This window comes from Amblyraja radiata, chromosome 2 (genome assembly GCF_010909765.2).
Source record: "Amblyraja radiata isolate CabotCenter1 chromosome 2, sAmbRad1.1.pri, whole genome shotgun sequence".
Lineage (NCBI taxonomy): Eukaryota > Metazoa > Chordata > Chondrichthyes > Rajiformes > Rajidae > Amblyraja > Amblyraja radiata.
In genome coordinates this window covers 60737888-60757205 of record NC_045957.1, presented here as the reverse complement: position 1 = coordinate 60757205, position 19318 = coordinate 60737888, and the positions used below count along the sequence as shown (strand labels likewise).

Genomic DNA, 19318 nt, shown 5'->3' with positions numbered 1-19318 from the left:
TGTTTGTCTGGCCAGCCGCGCTTAATGACGGAGGCAAGCGACCGTAGAGTACTGTCAGCAGCAATGTGGGCAACCAAATCCTCCATACAGGTCGAGGGAACAAAAGACAGTCATTACGATAAAGTCATCATTCTGTGAGGGCGGACCTCGTTTATCCTTACCACGTTTGTAGATCAGAACAATGTCATATTTTTGAAGTTTCAGCAACATCCGCTGTAGGCGCGCTGGAGAGGCGTGGATCGGTTTGTTAAAAATGCGGATCAGAGGTTGGTGGTCAGTTTCGATTGTGATCGTGTGTCCATAGGTAAAGTCGTTAAATTTCTTGCAGGTGAAAACCACCGCCAACAGCTCTCTCTCAATTTGGGCATAGCGTTGTTCTGAGTCAGTCATAGTGCGCAAGGCATAGGCAACAGGCTTATTGCCGTTACCATCATTTTGAAGACATGCTGCGCCTAGTCCGTGTTGCGAAGCATCACAAGTCAGTCCTGAAGAGTGTTTCTGATCTGTCTTATTCCTCTTACTCCTGAAGAGTGTTTCTGATCTGTTGGACAGGTGTTTGTTTTTTTTTCTTTATTATAGAGAGAATTCTTCTGTCATCAGCTGTGGAGGTCTTCCTTGGCCTGCTAGTCCCTTTGCAATTAGTAAGCTAACCAGTGCTCTTTCTTCTTAATGATGTTCCAAACAGTTGATTTTGGTAAGCCTAAGGTTTGGCTGATGTCTCTTAACAGTTTTATTCTTGTTTCTCAGTCTCATAATGGCTTCTTTGACTTTCATTGGCACAACTTTGGTCCTCGTGTTGATAAACAGCAATAAAGGTTTCCGAAGGTGATTGAAAGGCTGGAGGAAAGACTAGGTGCTGAGAGCTCTCTGATACCTGCATTTAGGAGGCAATCAAACATACCTGAGCAATTACAAACACCTGTGAACCCATGTTCCCCAAACATTATAGTGCCCTGAAATGGGGGACTATGTATAAACACAGATGTAGTTTCTACAGGGTGAAACCAAAATGTATAAAAATATTCTTTAATACAATCTGACAATGTGCACTTTGATTGTGCACATGTGATTTTTTCAATTGCAGGTGCACAACCTTTTATCCGAAAGCCTTGGGACCAGACACTTCTCGGATTTCGGAATTTTTCGGATTTCCGAATGGAAGATTTTTAGCGTAGATTAGGTAGGTAGCGCGGGCGGCTTGAAAAGTCTGGAGCGGCTGCCTCCTCCCCGGAGACCGGGGAATCATTGTAAATCATTGCTTAAATGTTAGTCAGTTAGTTTGGAGGGATTTTATGTGGTGGGGGGGGGTGAAGGGGGAAACTTTAATTCTTAGTCCCCTAGCTGGTCGGAGAGGCGGGGAGCGGGCAATGCCTTACCGGGTCGCCGTGTAGTAAGCTCCGGAGCGTTGTGGCCGCCGACTCCCAACATCGCGGAGCTGGGGGCTGCGGGCGTGCGGCCGCGGGCGGCGCCGGTTGGAGCTCCGACCCCGGCAACTCTACCCCTGGCTGCGCGGCGCTCCAAATCCAGCGCCGCCCGCGGCCGGACGCCCACAGCCCCAGCTCCGCGATGTTGGGAGTCGGCGGCGTCGCAGCGCTGGGATAACAGCGGGGAGCAGGCAATGCCTTACCGGGTCGCCGTGCGGAAAGCTCCGGAGCGCTGTGGCCGCCGACACACAACGCCGCGCAGCCAGGGGTAGATTTGCCGGGGTCGGAGCTACAACCGGCACCGCCCGCGGCCGGACGCCCGCAGCCCCAGCTCCGCGATGTTGGGAGTCGGCGGCCACAGCGCTCCGGAGCTTACTGCACGGCAACCCGGTAAGGCATTGCCCGCTCCCCGCCTCTCCGACCAGGTAGGGGACTAAGAATTAAAGATTCCCCCTTCACCCCCCCCCCCCTTCCTTCACATAAAAGCCCTCCAAACTAACTGACTAACATTTAAGCAATGATTTACAGATGTTTAAGTGTCTCCCCGGTCTCCGGGGAGGAGGCAGCCGCTACAGTAGTACAGATCTGGGTTGACCGTGGGTCGTTTCGGGTTAAGTTTGGCGCCAAACGCGAGCTTTGGTGTGCAGACGACATCCTGGAAAAAATGTCCGGTTTTCGGAGCTTTTCGGTTTCCGGAACTCCGGATAAAAGGTTGTGCACCTGTACAAGTCTCAAATTGTGGAGCACAGAGGCAAATAAATAAATGATGGGTCTTTGTCCCAAACACTGTATATCACTGCAACACGACTTCCCTACTTTTATACCCTATGCCATGAGTAATGAAGGCATACATACTATATGCTTCCTTTACCACCTGCTTTACCATTTCTCTACTCAAGTTTCCAAATGAGTGATATATTACTGCACCCTTTCACAATCTCTCTCTCTATTCACAAATCCACCAATTTTGATGTCAGCTGCAAACTTCCAAGTCAGAACAGCTACATGTTCACACAAGTCATTAATACATATTACAAACGACAGATCCTTGCAATGATCTTTGCGGAACACCATTGGTCACAGACTTCCAGTCAAAACAATATTTTTCTATCACTATCTAGGCTTATGACAAAGCTAATTTTGGATCTAATTTTGATGGACCAAAAGTACACAGTGTTACAGGAAACACAAAAATCTGTAGATGCTGTAAATTGAGCAACAACAAAAAAAAATTGCTGGAGGAAGTCAGCAGATCAGGCAGCATCTGTGGAGGCAAAAGGTTAGTCAACATTTCAGGTCAAGACCATGCCGAGCTAGTGAAAGGGGAAGATAGCCAGAATAAATATGTGAGATGGAAAGGTGAGCATGAATTGGCAAGCAATAAATAGATGTAGTTGAGGAGAGGGGTGGTAGGTAGATGGAGCCAAGTGAGGGGATGGGGACAGCAACAAGAGCTGAAAGATTTGTGGAAACAACAGACTATGGAATCTGACAAGGAAGATGATGAGTGAAACCAGTCAATAGAGAGATGCTGGTCAGATGGGAACAGTGGATGTGTGGGTAAGGGATATGAGAGTTTACTTTAAGCAGCTAGAACCAGGTGGGTGATTCATCAGACTAGTTCCGAGGATGGCAGATTTGTCATACGAGATAGTGAGTAGGGTCGAATTCTCTGGAGCTTTGAAGAACAAATTATTTCCCTGGCTGAGGAGTCTAAAACCAAGTGTCACAGCTTAGAATAAGGGTGGGCCATTTCAGACCATGGTGAAGATAATTTTTTTCACTTACAGGGTTGTGAATGTTTGGAAGTTCAATCATCAAATTAATTCAGTAAAGGGATTAATAGATTTCTGGATATTAAGGGAATCATGGTAAATGGGGACTGTGTAGGAAAAAGAAGCTGAATTAGTCAGCTAAGATCTTGATGAATATTAGACCAAGCTCAACAAGTCTGCTACTTCTGGCCCTTAATTCTTAATATTAGAAATTCCATGGCATATTTCAGGACATAAGAAGTTCTTGAAGGCAGCCAAACAGCTTTATGTGTGGTATTGTTGTTTTGTTGATGCACATGGTAGCAATGTTACAAAACCTACCTTCAACGGCGCTGCAGTTCTTCCACTGGCCGTGTGCGCGACTTTGTGGCCTTTGATGGGGGGGGGGACGGGATTAAAATGCAGTTTTGTATTGCTTGTCAGAGAGGGATTTCCTTAGGCTGCTAGCTGATGAAGAAAAATCGATCAGACTTCCGTTCCCATTTTTTTTTTTTTTTTTTTTAATTTTAAATGGCTGGAAAATTTAATAATTGGATTAAAATAATAAGTGACCGAACGCCTACAACGTGACGGATCATAATGACAGGACAAAACAAAGGGTAGGTCATGTATTTTACATATAATCTTGCTTCATGGGATGGCTTTAATCTAATTTTACGTTGTGAAAATGTTATTTAGACCCCATACGAACCGGCAGTGTCTTTGCTGCCGATATGGGGTTCAAATTCACCGCAACGTTCAAATCGATCGCGTTCCAGAAACACCCACTCGCAAGATGATTTAAATGCTCTTTTTTTTGGACAATCATGTCATGAGCATCTAAATCGTCTGTATTTGCGTTATTGTCTATCCATAGACAATATTTTTATACTAAATATACACAACAGTTTTAGCCACATGTATTGTGCAAAAAATAATAATTTTGATTATATTCAGTGGATGTTTCTAGATTAATTTATGGGAATTAAACATTAAATTCCTTCCATCTGGCATATAAATTCATGACAGTGAGATTTAAAAATCATGTTATATTGTGAATTCTTGTGAATGGGATTAGTTTGTTATTTGGATACTTAGGCTATTTAAAAAAAAATGTAATCTACAGGACATTCTTAATGGGAAAGTAGTGGGCAGAAAGGCATGTCATGCGTGGTTTGAAGAGCAAAAACTTGTAGTTAATGCCAAAATTGAAAAGTTGTGGAAAAACAAGGTGTACAGGGTTGCTTATTGGTTACAATCTGAGGAGTATGATGATGCTACTGATTATGATATGCCAATGTACCAGCTAGCAACTGATCTTCTCCATAAAGACTTGGTCTATTGCTAGAAATTGTAATTTATTCACCTCTGTCACGGACTTACAGCATATAATACAATAATATTAAAGTTCTGATCTTGAGAATATCACATTTTTGAATTTTCAAGGCAGTCTGGGTGTTTATTACTATTTCCATCAATACGGTCAATTTTGTAATTAGCTACAATTAGGTAACTAACTAATTATATTCTTTAATTTCAGGTCATCCAAGTAAGATGTTTTATATTTCAATATGCTTCAATCGATAATAACTGAAAATTTATGTTAAAAAGCTGCCTAGGTTGCCCGGCTGGCAACAGTGAAAAAAAGTTCAGTGAGAGCCGTGGTATCCCCGTTGATGACTGGTGCTCGGCTTTCGCCGGCACCGAGAGGGTTAACTGACAGCCACTGGATAAGGCGAGAGGTGCAGCTGACGGTCCCCAGCCCGTTGGGGACCGGGTTCTTCGGGAGTTGGAGCAGATTTGAGCTGGAGTTAGCGCTGGCTGTAAGCCACTGCTCTGGGCCGGTGTCCCATCACCCCGGACATCTCCGGCCGCCTCCGGACAGGGATGGGACACTCGGGAGGGGACAGGGACGGTAGTGAGATCACCCGTTTGCACTTGTTCTACATTATCTAACTCCAATAGCAATTCAACAGCGCTTGCAGCGCCGGAGACCCGGGTTCGATCCTGACTACGGATGAAACGCAGGTCTGTATACACGCAGCAGCTCAACTGTTTATCGCGAATGGCCTATGACCTGAGCATGCGCAGTCGGAATATCGAACTCGCTTATTCATATGCTTCAGAATTGAGATGCAAAAATTGAGTAATTTAAGTGGTGTGACATTACAATTACTGTGCGACATATTTACAGGGGTTGTTGCCATCAATATGCAGATGAAAAATTATAATGAATAAAGTAAAATAAATGACAAATGTTAAAACAGGAAGTAATATTTAATTGACAGGAAATTCATGCAGGTTTTTTTTAATATTCTCTAACAGACAGATGTCAGGAAGTAGGAATAGTCAGTTTTTGTTTACATTTGCTAACTGTATGAAGGTCAGCATTGAATAAATTCCTGCAGCTGAGATAACCGTAATGCTTTTTGTAACATTTCACTGATCGTTGTAAAAGGATTTCATTTCACATCACAAAGAAATATTACAGCTTTCTTTATAAATAATTATCTGTTCCACACAGATTTTGCTTTATGATACATTAGTTTCAAAGAAACACTACTTAGGGCATCGATAAACCTTTCATAACCTTTTCACTCATCATTTAGCCTTTCTGTCACTGTTCCATAGTAATCATTTGTACTGATTTATGTCAATGAATTATCAAAGATAGGTCAATATGTCAACATATTTCAGAATAAGGGTTAATGTCCCAGACATTTTAAATTTTCTAAATTTGCTAATATTTACTGTTATATTCCATACAGTAACAAATTCAAAGGCCAAGATGATGTTTGTACTCAATGCTATAAAATAGTGCAGACTTCCCTTGGACAATCTCAGTACTCTATGAACTGAAGTACAACTTGGCCAGACATTCCAAAAATCCATATACCCGCTCCAATGTTGCAGTTTTATAATATACTAGACCAAGTGCAGACCCGTTGGGTCTGTCCCCCCCCAACGCGCGGTTGCGGGGGGGGGGGGGGGGGGGGGGGGGGGCGGCATGTGGCGTCTCACACACACTAACTACCCCCCCGCACACACGCTAACTACCCCCCTTGATATATTAATATTATTCATTTGCTCCTTTTACCCCATAACCGCCCTATCCACTGACGCATAGCCCTCAACCCGCAGGCGCATCTAGAGAGGGGGAGGGGGGGTAGAGAGTGAGGGCAAAGGGAGAAGGGGCAGAGACAGAGAGAGAGGAGGAGGGAGGGGGATGAAGGGGGAGGGAGGGGGATGAGCGTGGAGGAGAGAGAGGGGGGAGAGAGAGAGAGAGAGAGAGAGGGGGGAGAGAGAGAGAGGGGTGGGGAGAGAGAGAGAGGGGTGGGGAGAGAGGGGGGGGGAGAGAGAGAGAGAGAGGGGGAGAGATAGAGGGGGGGAGAGATAGGGGGGGAGAGAGATAGGGGGGGAGAGGGAGGGGAAATGTGGGGGAGGGGAATGGGGGAATTGAGGGGGAGAGGTGGGGAGAAGGGAGGGGAGAGGTGGGGGGAATGGAGGGGGAGAGGTGGGGGAAGGGAGGAGGGAGAGGAGGTGGAGGGGAGGGTGTGGATGGGAGGAGGGAAGGGGTGAGGGGGGGAGATTAGGGGGAGAGGAGAGGGGGGAGGATAGAGGGGGGAAAGACGGGGGAGAGTGGGGAAGGAGGGGGAGAGGGGTAGGGGGGAGAGAGAGGAGAGAGGGGGAAGAGAGGGGGAGAAGGAAGGGGGAGGAGGGGGAGAGGGGGTGAAGGGGGTTAGAGGAGGGGGGAGAGGAGGGAGGGGGAGAGGGGGGAGTGGGGAGGAGGGTGGGGAGAGAGAGGGAGAGGGCGGACTTGAACTCGGTGAGCGTGCGGCTCGGACGTGGCCGACTGCGAAAGGGCAGCGAGCCTCAGCAGCTCTCTGGACCTCGGGCGACGTGGAGAGCCTCGGCAGCTCTCGCGCCACGATTCCCCGTGTCCCTGCAATCAGCGGAGGAATTGCAGGTTTCCCAGAGGGAGTAATGGCCGCCAGGGCCATCTTCTCATCGCATGCCCCATGCGACGATAACGAGGAAAGGCATTGTAAGCTCAGCAGCTGGGCAACCGTTATGTTTTTTTAAAATGTCAGTTTGGTGATAAATGTTAGTAAATATCTCAGGAAATAATTGACCAAATTTATAGAGGAGTGAATTTTTGAAATCATAAGGAAAATTTCTACCAGAAGATGTAAAATTTTTACTGTTACTGTAATACCAGCGGTTGTGTGGCAGCGGTCAGATTTTTTTTTAAAAAGGTCAGATTGGTCAACAATTTTAATTAAAAAATGTCAGGAAAATAATGTACCAAATGTACAGAGGAGTGGATTTCTCTACTGAAATATATAAAAACTTTCCCCATTTCGGCGTCTGGTTTTCGAGGAGATATGCTTCACATGCAAAATCACACACACACACACACACACACACAGAGTTTTAATAGATACTACACCAAGTGCAGACCCATTGGCATGTGGCGTCACACACACTAATCAATGGTATTTCTGTAAATTCATAGTGATACAAATTTTAAAATCTGATTCAACCACTATTTATTTACTGCTAAAACTTCATATGAAATGATATGAGACTATAAAATTGAAAATTGATTAACATTAATTAATATTTCTTGTGTTACTTGCTTCATGAAGTTTGGATTTCTGATGATTCAGCCATTGATTTGCAGTGCAGAGGTCATCTGCTGTACTAGTACCAGTCACACCCTCGCCATCACACTGGCATGCTATACTTTCCCCAAGTATAACTAGGAGTTTTATTTCAACACATCTATATCAATATTCAAAGTCCTTGTAAATTAAAATTACTGATCTGCAATCAGGTTTACATCAGTACCGATTGCCCACGTTTTAAGCTGCCATTATGTTCAGAGATATGCCTTCATGCATGGTGAAAACAGGTGTATCAAACCTATCATCTGCAGAATTTAATTTCATTAGTTTCAACCGAGACGATGAAACTCAGACTGACGAATCTTCTGGGTACTGTTTCTCCAAACCATTGGAGAGCTATTGGGGGGGTGTAGCGATCAACATGGCAGCACAGGGGGAAGGATTCAGCAAGAGTAAGTGGAGCTGCAGAAGAGTGTGTAAGGTGGGGTAGTGCAGCCTGCAGGAAGAGGGTAGGCAAAGCAGATGCCAGAGCATAGTCGGGGAGGAGATGAAACAGACCAGCACAGAGATCAACAGACCCAGGTAATGACATGGTTCAAGCAGGGTGCCCCAGAGGCCTATATGCAAGGGAGGAAATAGGCATGGAAACTCATGATCTACAGCAGTCCAGAAGTCAAGAATGTAGAGTGGAATGAGGCAAGCACCCCACAAGGCTCGAGGCATTCTGGGATGGTTGGTGTTTTGGACAAGATGAAGTCAAAAAACATCCTTAGTGAGAGTTTAGTTTAGTTTATTATTGTCATATGTATTGAGGTATAGTGAAAAGCTTTATGTTTCATGTTTCAAATATAGCCAACGGACTGGCCTCAACTACCTTCTGTGGCAGAGAATTCCAGAGATTCACCACTCTCTGTGTGAAAAAAGTTCTTCTCATCTCGGTTTTAAAGGATTTCCCCCTTATCCTTAAGCTGTGACCCCTTGTCCTGGACTTCCCCAACATCGGGAGCAATCTTCCTGCATCTAGCCTGTCCAACCCCTTAAGAATTTTGTAAGTTTCTATAAGATCCCCTCTCAATCTCCTAAATTCTAGAGAGTATAAACCAAGTCTATCCAGTCTTTCTTCATAAGACAGTCCTGACATCCCAGGAATCAGTCTGATGAACCTTCTCTGCACTCCCTCTATGGCAATAATGTCCTTCCTCAGATTTGGAGACCAAAACTGTACGCAATACTCCAGGTGTGGTCTCACCAAGACCCTGTACAACTGCAGTAGAACCTCCCTGCTCCTATACTCAAATCCTTTTGCTATGAAAGCTAACATACCATTCGCTTTCTTCACTGCCTGCTGCACCTGCATGCCCACTTTCAATGACTGGTGTACCATGACACCCAGGTCTCGCTGCATCTCCCCTTTTCCTAGTCGGCCACCATTTAGATAATAGTCTGCTTTCCTGTTTTTACCACCAAAATGGTTAACCTCACATTTATCCACATTATACTGCATCTGCCAAACATTTGCCCACTCACCCAGCCTATCCAAGTCATCTTGCAGTCTCCTAGCATCCTCCTCACAGCTAACACTGCCCCCCAGCTTAGTGTCATCCGCAAACTTGGAGATATTGCCTTCAATTCCCTCATCCAGATCATTAATATATATTGTAAATAGCAGGGGTCCCAGCACTGAGCCTTGCGGTACCCCACTAGTCACTGCCTGCCATTGTGAAAAGGACCCGTTACTCCTACTCTTTGCTTCCTGTTTGCCAGCCAGTTCTCTATCCACATCAATACTGAACCCCCAATGCCGTTATCCAGTCATCTAAAGGACTATACATGATTACAATCAAGCCATCCACAGTATACAAGATAAAGAGTTCAAATAAAGATTTTAAAGAGTGGAACAATTGTTATGAATGATTGCAGATTCATTTCAGCGACTAGCACGCTAAGAGCAGCCTGGCTTCAGCAACATCTTGTTCAGTAGTATTTGGAGATAGACTAGCCACAAAATAAATTAATGAATATGGGATTCAGAACAATAAGGTGGAAACTGGGACGATGGGAGTGAGGCCTGGGTGTCATGGTACACCAGTCATTGAAAGTAGGCATGCAGGTGCAGCAGGCAGTGAAGAAAGCGAATGGTATGTTAGCATTCATAGCAAAAGGATTTGAGTATAGGAGCAGGGAGGTTCTGCTGCAGTTGTACAGGGTCTTGGTGAGACCACACCTGGAGTATTGCGTACAGTTTTGGTCTCCTAATCTGAGGAAAGACATTCTTGCCGTAGAGGGAGTACAGAGAAGGTTCACCAGACTGATTCCTGGGATGTCAGGACTTTCATATGAAGAAAGACTGGATAGACTCGGCTTGTACTTGCTAGAATTTAGAAGATTGAGGGGGGATCTTATAGAAACTTACAAAATTCTTAAGGGGTTGGACATGCTAGATGCAGGAAGATTGTTCCCGATGTTGGGGAAGTCCAGAACAAGGGGTCACAGTTTAAGGATAAGGGGGAAATCTTTTAGGACCGAGATGAGAAAAACCATTTTTCACACAGAGAGTGGTGAATCTCTGGAATTCTCTGCCACAGAAGGTAGTTGAGGCCAGTCCGTTGGCTATATTTAAGAGGGAGTTAGATGTGGCCCTTGTGGCTAAAGGGATCAGGAGGTATGGAGAGAAGGCAGGTACAGGATACTGAGTTGGATGATCATCCATGATCATATTGAATGGCGGTGCAGGCTCGAAGGGCCGAATGGCCTACTCCTGCACCTATTTTCTATGTTTTGCAGCGTGGCAGAGGGAACCTCGGGATCAAGAGTTCATGTTTGGCTGGTGGTGGGCAGAAACTGTGAAGGAGAAAAATGGAGGCTTAGGAAGACATAATGTGGAACAAGAACTATAAAATGGGGCATTTTTATGTTTTGAATAAAAACAAATTAGTGGGATTAGAGCTGTAAGGGAGCAGCCAAAATGAGTGGACCTGAGCTTGTTTATGTTGGTGGGTGAAGACTGTTGGTGGGTGAAGACTGAAAAGGGTGAATTTATTATGGGGAACAAGGAAATTGCAGATGAGTTGAACAGGTACTTTGGATCCATCTTCACTAAGGAGGACACAAACAATCTTACTAGCCAGAGGATCTGGGGTGAAGGAGGAACTGAAGGAAATCCACATAAGGCAGGAAATGGTGTTGAGTAGACTGATGGGACTGAAGGCTGATAAATCCTCAGGGCCTGATGGTCTGCATTCCAGGGTACTTAAGGATTGTGGCTCTAGAAATCATGGACACATTGCTGATCATTTTCCAATGTTCTACAGATTCTGGATCAGTTCCTGTGGATTGGAGGGTAGCTATGTTACCCCACTTTTTAAGAAAGACAGGAGAGAGAAAACAGGGAATTATAGACCAGTTAGCCTGACATCGGTGGTGGGGAAGATGCTGGAGTCAATCATAAAAGATGAAATAGTGGTACATTTGGATAGCAGTAACAGGATTGGTCCGAGTCAGCATGGATTTACGAAGGGGAAATCACACTTGACTAATTTTCTGGAATTTTTTGAGGATGTAACTAGGAAAATGGACAAGGGAGATGGAGTGGATATAGTGTACCTGGACTTTCAGAAAGCATTTGATAAGGTCCCACATAGGATTAGTGGGCAAAATTAAAGCACATAGTGTTAGGGGTAGAGTGCTGACATGGATAGAAAATTGGTTGACAGACAGGAAACAAAGAGTAAGGATTAACGGGTTCCTTTCAGAATGGCAGGCAGTGACTAGTGGGGTACCGCAAGGCTCGGTGTTGGGACCGCAGCTATTTACAATATATATTAATGATTTAGATGAAGGGATTACAAGTAACATTAGCAAATTTGCAGATGACACAAAGCTGGGTGGCAGTGTGAACTGTGAGGAGGATGCTATGAGAATGCAGGGTAACTTGGACCATTGGGTGGGTCAGTGAGCAGATGCATGGCAGATGCAGTTTAATGTGGATAAATGTGAGGTTATCGACTTTGGTAGCAAAAACATGAAGGAAGTTTATCTAAATGGTGTCAAGTTGGGAAAAGGGGAAGTTACAACGGGATCTGTGGGTCCTTGATCATCAGTCAATGAAAGTAAGCATGCAGGTACAGCAGGCACTGAAGAAAGCGAATGGCATGTTGGCCTTCATAAGAAGAGTTGAGTATAGGAGCAAGGAGGTCCTTCTGCAGTTGTACAGGGCCCTAGTGAGACCACACCTGGAGTATTGTGTGCAGTTTTGGTCTCCAGATTTGAGGAAGAACATTCTTGCTATTGAGGGAGTGCAGCGCAGGTTCACAAGGTTAATTCCAGGGATGGCGGGACTGTCATATGCTGAGAGAATGGAGCAGCTGGGCTTGTATACTCTAGACTTTAGAAGGACGAGAGGGAATCTTATTGAAACATATAAGATTATTAAGGGTTTGGACATGCTAGAGGCAGGAAACATGTTCCCAATGTTGGGTGAGTCCAGAATCAGGGGCCACAGTTTAAGAATAAGGGGTAAGCCATTTAGAACGGAGATGAGGAAACACTTTTTCGCACAGAGAGTTGCGAGTCTGTGGAATTCTCTGCCTCAGAGGGCGATGGAGGCCAGTTCTCTGGAAACTTTCAAGAGAGAGCTAGATAGGGCTCTTGAAGATAGCGGTCAGGGAATGGTGACACCGGGAGCTCGCAGGTCCCCGGTGGGAGACCGTTTTGCGGGGCACCGGCAGCGGCGACTTCTCCCGCCCGAATTGCGGGGTTGAGAGTGACCTGGAGGGGGGCCTTACAACGCACGGCGCGGCTGTCAATTGCCGCGGACTTACTAGCGCCCGCCGGGGCTCCAACATCAAGACCCGGGGCAGGGCCCTACATCGCCCGGCGTGGCCGCGGACTTGCTAGCGCCCGCCGGGGGCTTTGACCTCGACTTCGGGAGGGGGATGGAGAGCAGGGGAGAGACAAGTTTTGCCTTCCATCACAGTGAGGAGGAGACTCACTGAGATGGATGTTTATGTGAATTGAATTGTGTTGGTGTGTGTCTTGGTTCTTTTTTTGTATGGCTGCAGAAACCAAATTTCGTTTGAACCTCATGCGAGGTTCAAATGATAAATAAAAGGTATTGTATTGTATATTGTATGTGGGGTGAAGGCAGGAACGGGGGACTGATTGTGGCTGATCAGCCATGATCTTAAGGGGTGGGACAGGCTAGATGCAAGAAGATTGTTCCCGATGTTGGGGAAGTCCAGAACAAGGGGTCACAGTTTAAGGATAAGGGGGAAATCTTTTAGGACCGAGATGAGAAAAACATTTTTCACACATTGAGTGGTGAATCTCTGGAATTCTCTGCCACAGAAAGTAGTTGAGGCCAGTTCATTGGCTATATTTAAGAGGGAGTTAAATGTGGCCCTTGTGGCTAAAGGGATCAGGGGGTATGGAGAGAAGGCAGGTCCAGGATACTGAGTTGGATGATCAGCCATGATCATATTGAATGGCGGTGCAGGCTCGAAGGGTCGAATGGCCTACTCCTGTACCTATTTTCTATGTTTCTAGGTTTCTATCACATTGAATGGCGGTGTTCGCTTGAAGGGTTGGATGGCCTACTCCTGCACCTATCCAGGGCTGAGATTGATAGATGTTTGGCATAAAGGAAAGAAAGGGCATACAGAGGTGAGAAGGACATGTACGCTTTGATCTTACAACGTCCAAAACAGGAGTGGAATACAGTCCAGCAGCAGACCATATAATTCCTACAAACCTGGGAGCAGTATGCTATTCTTTTCAGGATCACTGAAGTCCCAGGAACGTGCACTGAACACATTTTGGTGATGTTCCCAAGATTTTGTAGAAAAATCCTGAAACATTTGCAGATTCTTTGCATGTTTAAATTGATCAAACCCTGATTTCAGATAGTACTCACCAAGATTTTAAAGAGTGATGACCAACACAGGCAATCATTCATGGCACATGCATAATTTAGGTGCAAGACATCATGCTCAGAATTTAGTACATGCTTTAACTATTTAACACTTGAAGCATATTCCAAATGCTGTCACTGCGTTAAAACGAAAGATCACGCACACCTTGAATATTGAGTCTAACTTCTGGTTTGAATGTTCAACAAGCCAAATTGCCAAACTTTTTCGGAGACCTAATGTAATGCATTTTAAATGATACCCAAACTTTCAGCTCCCCTCAAATACTCAATTGCAATGCTGGGTTGGGACATTAATTCCGCCCAAACCCGTGAGTAGAGCTAATCTCTCAGTGAGAGTTCAGGTGCAAACCCTTGTGCGCCTGCAGGCAAAGGGGTAAAAGCCCCACCTGCTCCAGGCCCGACCCGTGCCCGGGGCAGCTTCATTTCCCCGCCACCTCCTCCACACCCCTGCAGCCGTTGCTATGACAGCGGCTGAACCTCGACACCCGTCCCGTCGGGTCCGGGGCCTGCGGCTGCCTCCCTCCCTCCCTCCCTCGGTCCGGGTCGGGCCGGGCCGGTCACCCTGAATGCCGGGCGCTGTCCCGGTGGCCGCACCCTCCAGCCTCACAAGGGGAGGGGCGAGCGGCGGCGGCGGGGAACGGGTCGGGTAAGTGCGCGGCGGCGGCGGCGGCGGTGGTGGCGGCCTGCCAGCCACAGGGGCCCCGCGGCGGGGACCGGCGAGGGTGTGCGCCTGGTGACTGGTGCCTGGTGACTGGTGCCTGGTCCAGTGCAGCCGTCACCCCCTCTGCCTCCCTCCCTCTCTCCCACCGGGCGGCCGCCAGCTCCACACGAGCCGCGACTGCCCGCGGGGCCCGGAGTCGCAGCGCGGCGGAGAGGCGCCTCCCTCCCTCTCACCCTCCCTCTCACCCCTTCCTACCGATGTGGTTGTCCTCAATGTGCTCGATCAGCTCCCACAGGGTCGGGAAGTGCTGCCCGCATCCCCCGAAGCGGCAGGTATTGGAGAAGAAGGAGGCGGCGGCGATGCCGGTCATGGTGCTACATGGGTCCGGGCGGCAGGAGGGGAGAGGAGGGGAGGGGAGGGGCACAGAGTGAGCGCAGGGACTCGCCCACCCACTGAACTGCTCGCACGGCCGGCAGCCAGCCCTCCCTCCCTCCCTCGCCACCACACTGGCACGCCGTGCACAGCACTTTCCTTGGGAGGTGAGGCTGGGGTCACCCACTTTATTCCTTCCAAGCATAAGCATTATTATAAATGACCATACATTCCAAGAAAAGTAAGGAGTTATGTAGAGTGCAAGCATACCGAGTGGGCAAATCCTATTGAGAATATCCAGTTATGAACGGCACCTTGCCTCGCCTTGCCCCATGCCAAATAGTATTTTGCTTCTACACAATCCACCTGCAAAGAGATTCGCAGAGTTTTTCTCCTGCTTTCTAGGGAAGGAATTGATTAGTAAAAGGTAACGAAAACCAAAAACAAAATTACCCACAGTTTCTGGAAATCTGACACAATTACCGTAGGCGTAGTACACTGTTTATTAACAAAACAAAAATGAAACAACATCCAAATGTTATTAGACCATTAATGTCTTATTTTAATTAATCCATTTTACACAGCAACTCGAATAAGAAGTAGGTCATTGAGCCATTTAAGTCGCTACCATTTAACAGAATTAAAGCTGATCTTCTATCTCATTATGTCTACTTCGCATCCCTTGATTATTTTAATATCTCGAATTTCAACAAACTTTGTTTTGTAAACAATCAGTGACTAAGCTTGTACAGCACTCCTGGGTACTGAATTACAAAGATATTCCGCCCTCTGAATTAAGAAATGCTCTTTATCTCAGTCCTAAACATCCTAGCCCTTAAGTTGATTCTGTGACCCCTAGTTCTAGAGTTCTCAGCTAAGGAAACAGAATGAGACCACCCCCTTATTTATTTTTTAATCGGCAGAATAGAAGCCTTGCCTATTCAATCACTCATATACATCACTCAGACCCACCATCTCAGAAATTGATAGGGTGAATCTTCACTGTATTGCCTCTGCCATTCCCAGAAAATGCCAACACAGCTGGAGTGGTGAAGAATACTTAATCATTAATGAATAATGACTAGTATGGCTTGGTTGCCTTTGTTGTGACATGGAATATAAAAGTTAGGACATTGTGTTCAACTTCACAAAACTCTAGTTAGATTGCATTTGTACCATTGTGTGCAATTTTGATCACCGAATGAGGAACAGGGTTGGTTGTATGGGGAGAATTCAGCAGAGATTCACCAGGTTGTTGCCTGGAATAGTTATGGGGAGAGTTTGGATAGGCTGGGTGTGTTATCCCTGGAGCAAATGGAGGCCGAGGACCAAAGAGATCGGTACATAAAATTATAATAGGCATAAATAGGGCAGATAGAATCTATTTTACCATGATGGGCGTATCAAAACCAAGAGGGCACAAGTTTAAAAAGGAGTTTTAAAATAGATTTGAGAGAATATTGATTTTACATAGAGAGGTTGATATCGGGAACTCACTACCAGAGAAGATGGTGGATCAGGTACAATCACTACGTTTAAGAGACATTAAGACAGTTACTTCGCAGATAAGGCATAGAAAGATACATTCCAAGTGCGAGAATAATGTACATGGACAAAAAGATCAGCAAGGAAATGGTAGGCTGAAGGGCCTGTTTCTGTGCTGTACAACTCTGTGATGCCAGCAAATATACCCTTAGAAAAGGAGGCCAAAATTATTCATGATATTTCAGATTGGCCTCATGAAAGCCAATATCATTGTTGTAAAACCTCCTAAAGTAGGAAGCACAGTTAATCAGCTGGTGGAGCAGCTACATCAAAGCACCAGAAACCTGAGTGCAATCATGACCTGATGCTGTCTGTGTGGAGGTTGTGCATTTTCCCTATGACCATGTGGATTTCCTCTGGGTGTTCCAGGTTTCCGCCACATTCCAAAATTACACAGGTTGGTAGCTTAAATGTCCACTGTAAATTGTTCTAAGTATGTTGGTGAATGATAGAATCGGGGAAGTTAATGAGAATATGGGGAGAATAAAAAATGAATTAATTGTAGGAGTAGTGTCAAGTCAAGTTTATTGTCATATATACAGGTATGGTGAGGTACAGGTACAATGAAATTTTATTTGGAACAGCATTACAAGCACATAGACTCCGAAAACACACAAAAACATAATTATATTAAAAATGCACCTAAATTCCACGTTACTAGGCTTGTCTACAAATGTAAATGGATGGTTAATGGTCGTCATGGACTTGGTGGGCCGTAGGGCCTGTATCCTTGCCGTATGTCTCAAAAATGCAACTCCTTACTCTTTTTGAAACCGTGTGCAATAAAGGCCAATGCAGGGTTTGCCTTCCCAATGATCTACTGCACAATGACATATTCACAAGAATTTTCAGGTCTCTTTGAACATAAACTTTTCCCATTTTCCTACTATTTAAAAAAAAAACTCAAATTTTTGTTTTTTATACTAAACCAAATAACTTTACACTTTTTTTCCCATGTTATAATCCATCCGTTATTTTGTTGATGAAGGCTCCATCCACAGCCTCGGATGTCCTAGAATGGAAAGCCTCATCTTGAGAGCAGATTCCTTTCTTATTGAAAAAGGAGATCAGTAAACTGAAAAAGGAGATCAGAAGGGCAAAAAGGGGCCAGGAGATAGCTCTGGTGGGTAGCATTAAGGACAATCCCAAAAGATTTTATAAATACATAAGGGGGAAAAGGGTAACTAGAGAAGGAGTGGGACTACCCAGGAACCACAGAAGATGGGCAAGGTCGTCAATGAGTATTTCTCCTCTATTTACCGAGGACATCAATGATTTGGATGAAGGGATTCAAAGTAACATTAGCAAATTTGCAGATGACACAAAGCTGGGTGGCAGTGTGAACTGTGAGGAGGATGCTATGAGAATGCAGGGTGACTTGGACAGGTTAGGGGAGTGGGCAGATGCATGGCAGATGAAGTTTAATGTGGATAAATGTGAGGTTATCCACTTTGGTAGCAAAAACAGGAAGGCAGATTACTATCTAAATGGCGTCGTTGGGAAAATGGGAAGTACAACGTGATCTGGGGGTCCTTGTACATCAGTCTATGAAAGAAGCATGCAGGTACATCAGGCAGTGAAGAAAGCGAATGTTGGCCTTTATAACAAGAGGAATCGAATATAGGAGCAAAGAGGTCCTTCTGCAGTTGTACAGAGCCCTAGTGAGACCACACCTGGAGTATTGTGTGCAGTTTTGGTCCCCTAATTTGAGGAAGGACTTCTTGCTATTGAGGGAGTGCCGCGTAGGTTTACAAGGTTAATTCCCAGGATGGCGGGACTGTCATATGCTGAGAGAATGGAGCAGCTGGGCTTGTACACTCTGGAGTTTAGAAGGATGAGAGGGTATCTCATTGAAACATATAAGATGTTTAAGGGCTTGGACACGCTAGAGGCAGGAAACATGTTCCCGATGTTGGGGGAGTCCAGAACCAGGGGCCACAGTTTAAGAATAAGGAGTAAGCCATTTAGAACGGAGACGAGGAAACACTTTTTGGAGGAACTTGGGGCGGTCAATGGAAGTGTCTTGAGAGCAGTCAGTGTTACCGTCAAAGAAGTATTGAAGGTACTGTTGTGTATGAAGGTAGACAAATACCCAGGGCCTGATCAGATATATCCGAGGACATTGCGTAAACTAGAGAGGATATTGCAGGAGCCCTGGTTTAAATTTATGAGTTATCGTTAAATACAGGAGACGTCCCGGATGACTGGAGGGTGGCAAATGTTGTGCCTCTTTTCAAGAAGGGCAGCAGGGAAAATGCTGGGTACTATAGGCATAACATCAGTAGTTGGAAAGTTACCAGAGAATATTCAGAGGGACAGGTTATACAGGCATTTGGATGGGCAAGGGCTGATTAGGGATAGTGGGAGGTCATCTCACAAATCTGATTGATTTTATTGAAGACGTGACCAAAAAGGTCGATAAGGGCAGAGCTGTAGGTGTTGTGTACATGGGCTTCAGTGAGGCATTCGACAAGGTTCCGCATGGTTGGCTGCTCTGGAAGGTTAGATCGCATGGGATCCAAGGAGAGATAGCTGAATGGTTAGCAAATTGGCTCCATGGAAGGAAGCAGAGGGTGATGGTGAAAGGTTGCTTCTCGGACTGGAGGCCTGTGACTGGTGGTGTGCCTCAGGGTTCGGTGCTGGGCCCGTTACTGTTCTCATCTACATTAATGATTTGGATGGGAACATACAGGGCAAGATTAGCAGGTTTGTTGATGATACAAAAGAGAGTGGTTTTATAGACAGTGAAGATGGTTGTGAAAGATTGCAGCAGGATCCGGATCGATTGGCCAGGTGGGCGGAGGAATGGTTGATGGAATTTAATACAGAGAAGTGTGAGGTGTTGTATTTTGGGACGTTGAACAAGGTTAGGACTTACACAGTAAATGGTAGGCCTCTGGTAGGTGTTGTAGAGCAGAGGGATCTAGGAATATAGGTACATGGTTCCTTAAAAGTCATTGCAGGTGGATAAGGTGGTCAAAAATGCTTTTGGCACTTTGGCGTTC

At 45.7% G+C, this 19318-nt stretch overlaps 1 protein-coding gene across 2 annotated transcripts in view; it reads right to left on the bottom strand.

Annotated features, from left to right (window-relative positions):
* jazf1 (JAZF zinc finger 1) overlaps positions 1–14928 on the bottom strand; it is a 230828-nt gene extending 215900 nt beyond the window's left edge. Inside the window, exon 1 of one of the 2 annotated variants that reach the window (XM_033047468.1) lies at positions 14652–14928. In XM_033047468.1, coding sequence (XP_032903359.1) covers positions 14652–14766 — 115 coding nt within the window. In that variant the 5' untranslated portion in view covers positions 14767–14928. The remainder of the gene's footprint in view (positions 1–14651) is intronic. The other variant, XM_033047475.1, reaches the window with a different exon arrangement.
* Between the last annotated feature and the right edge of the window lie 4390 nt (positions 14929–19318).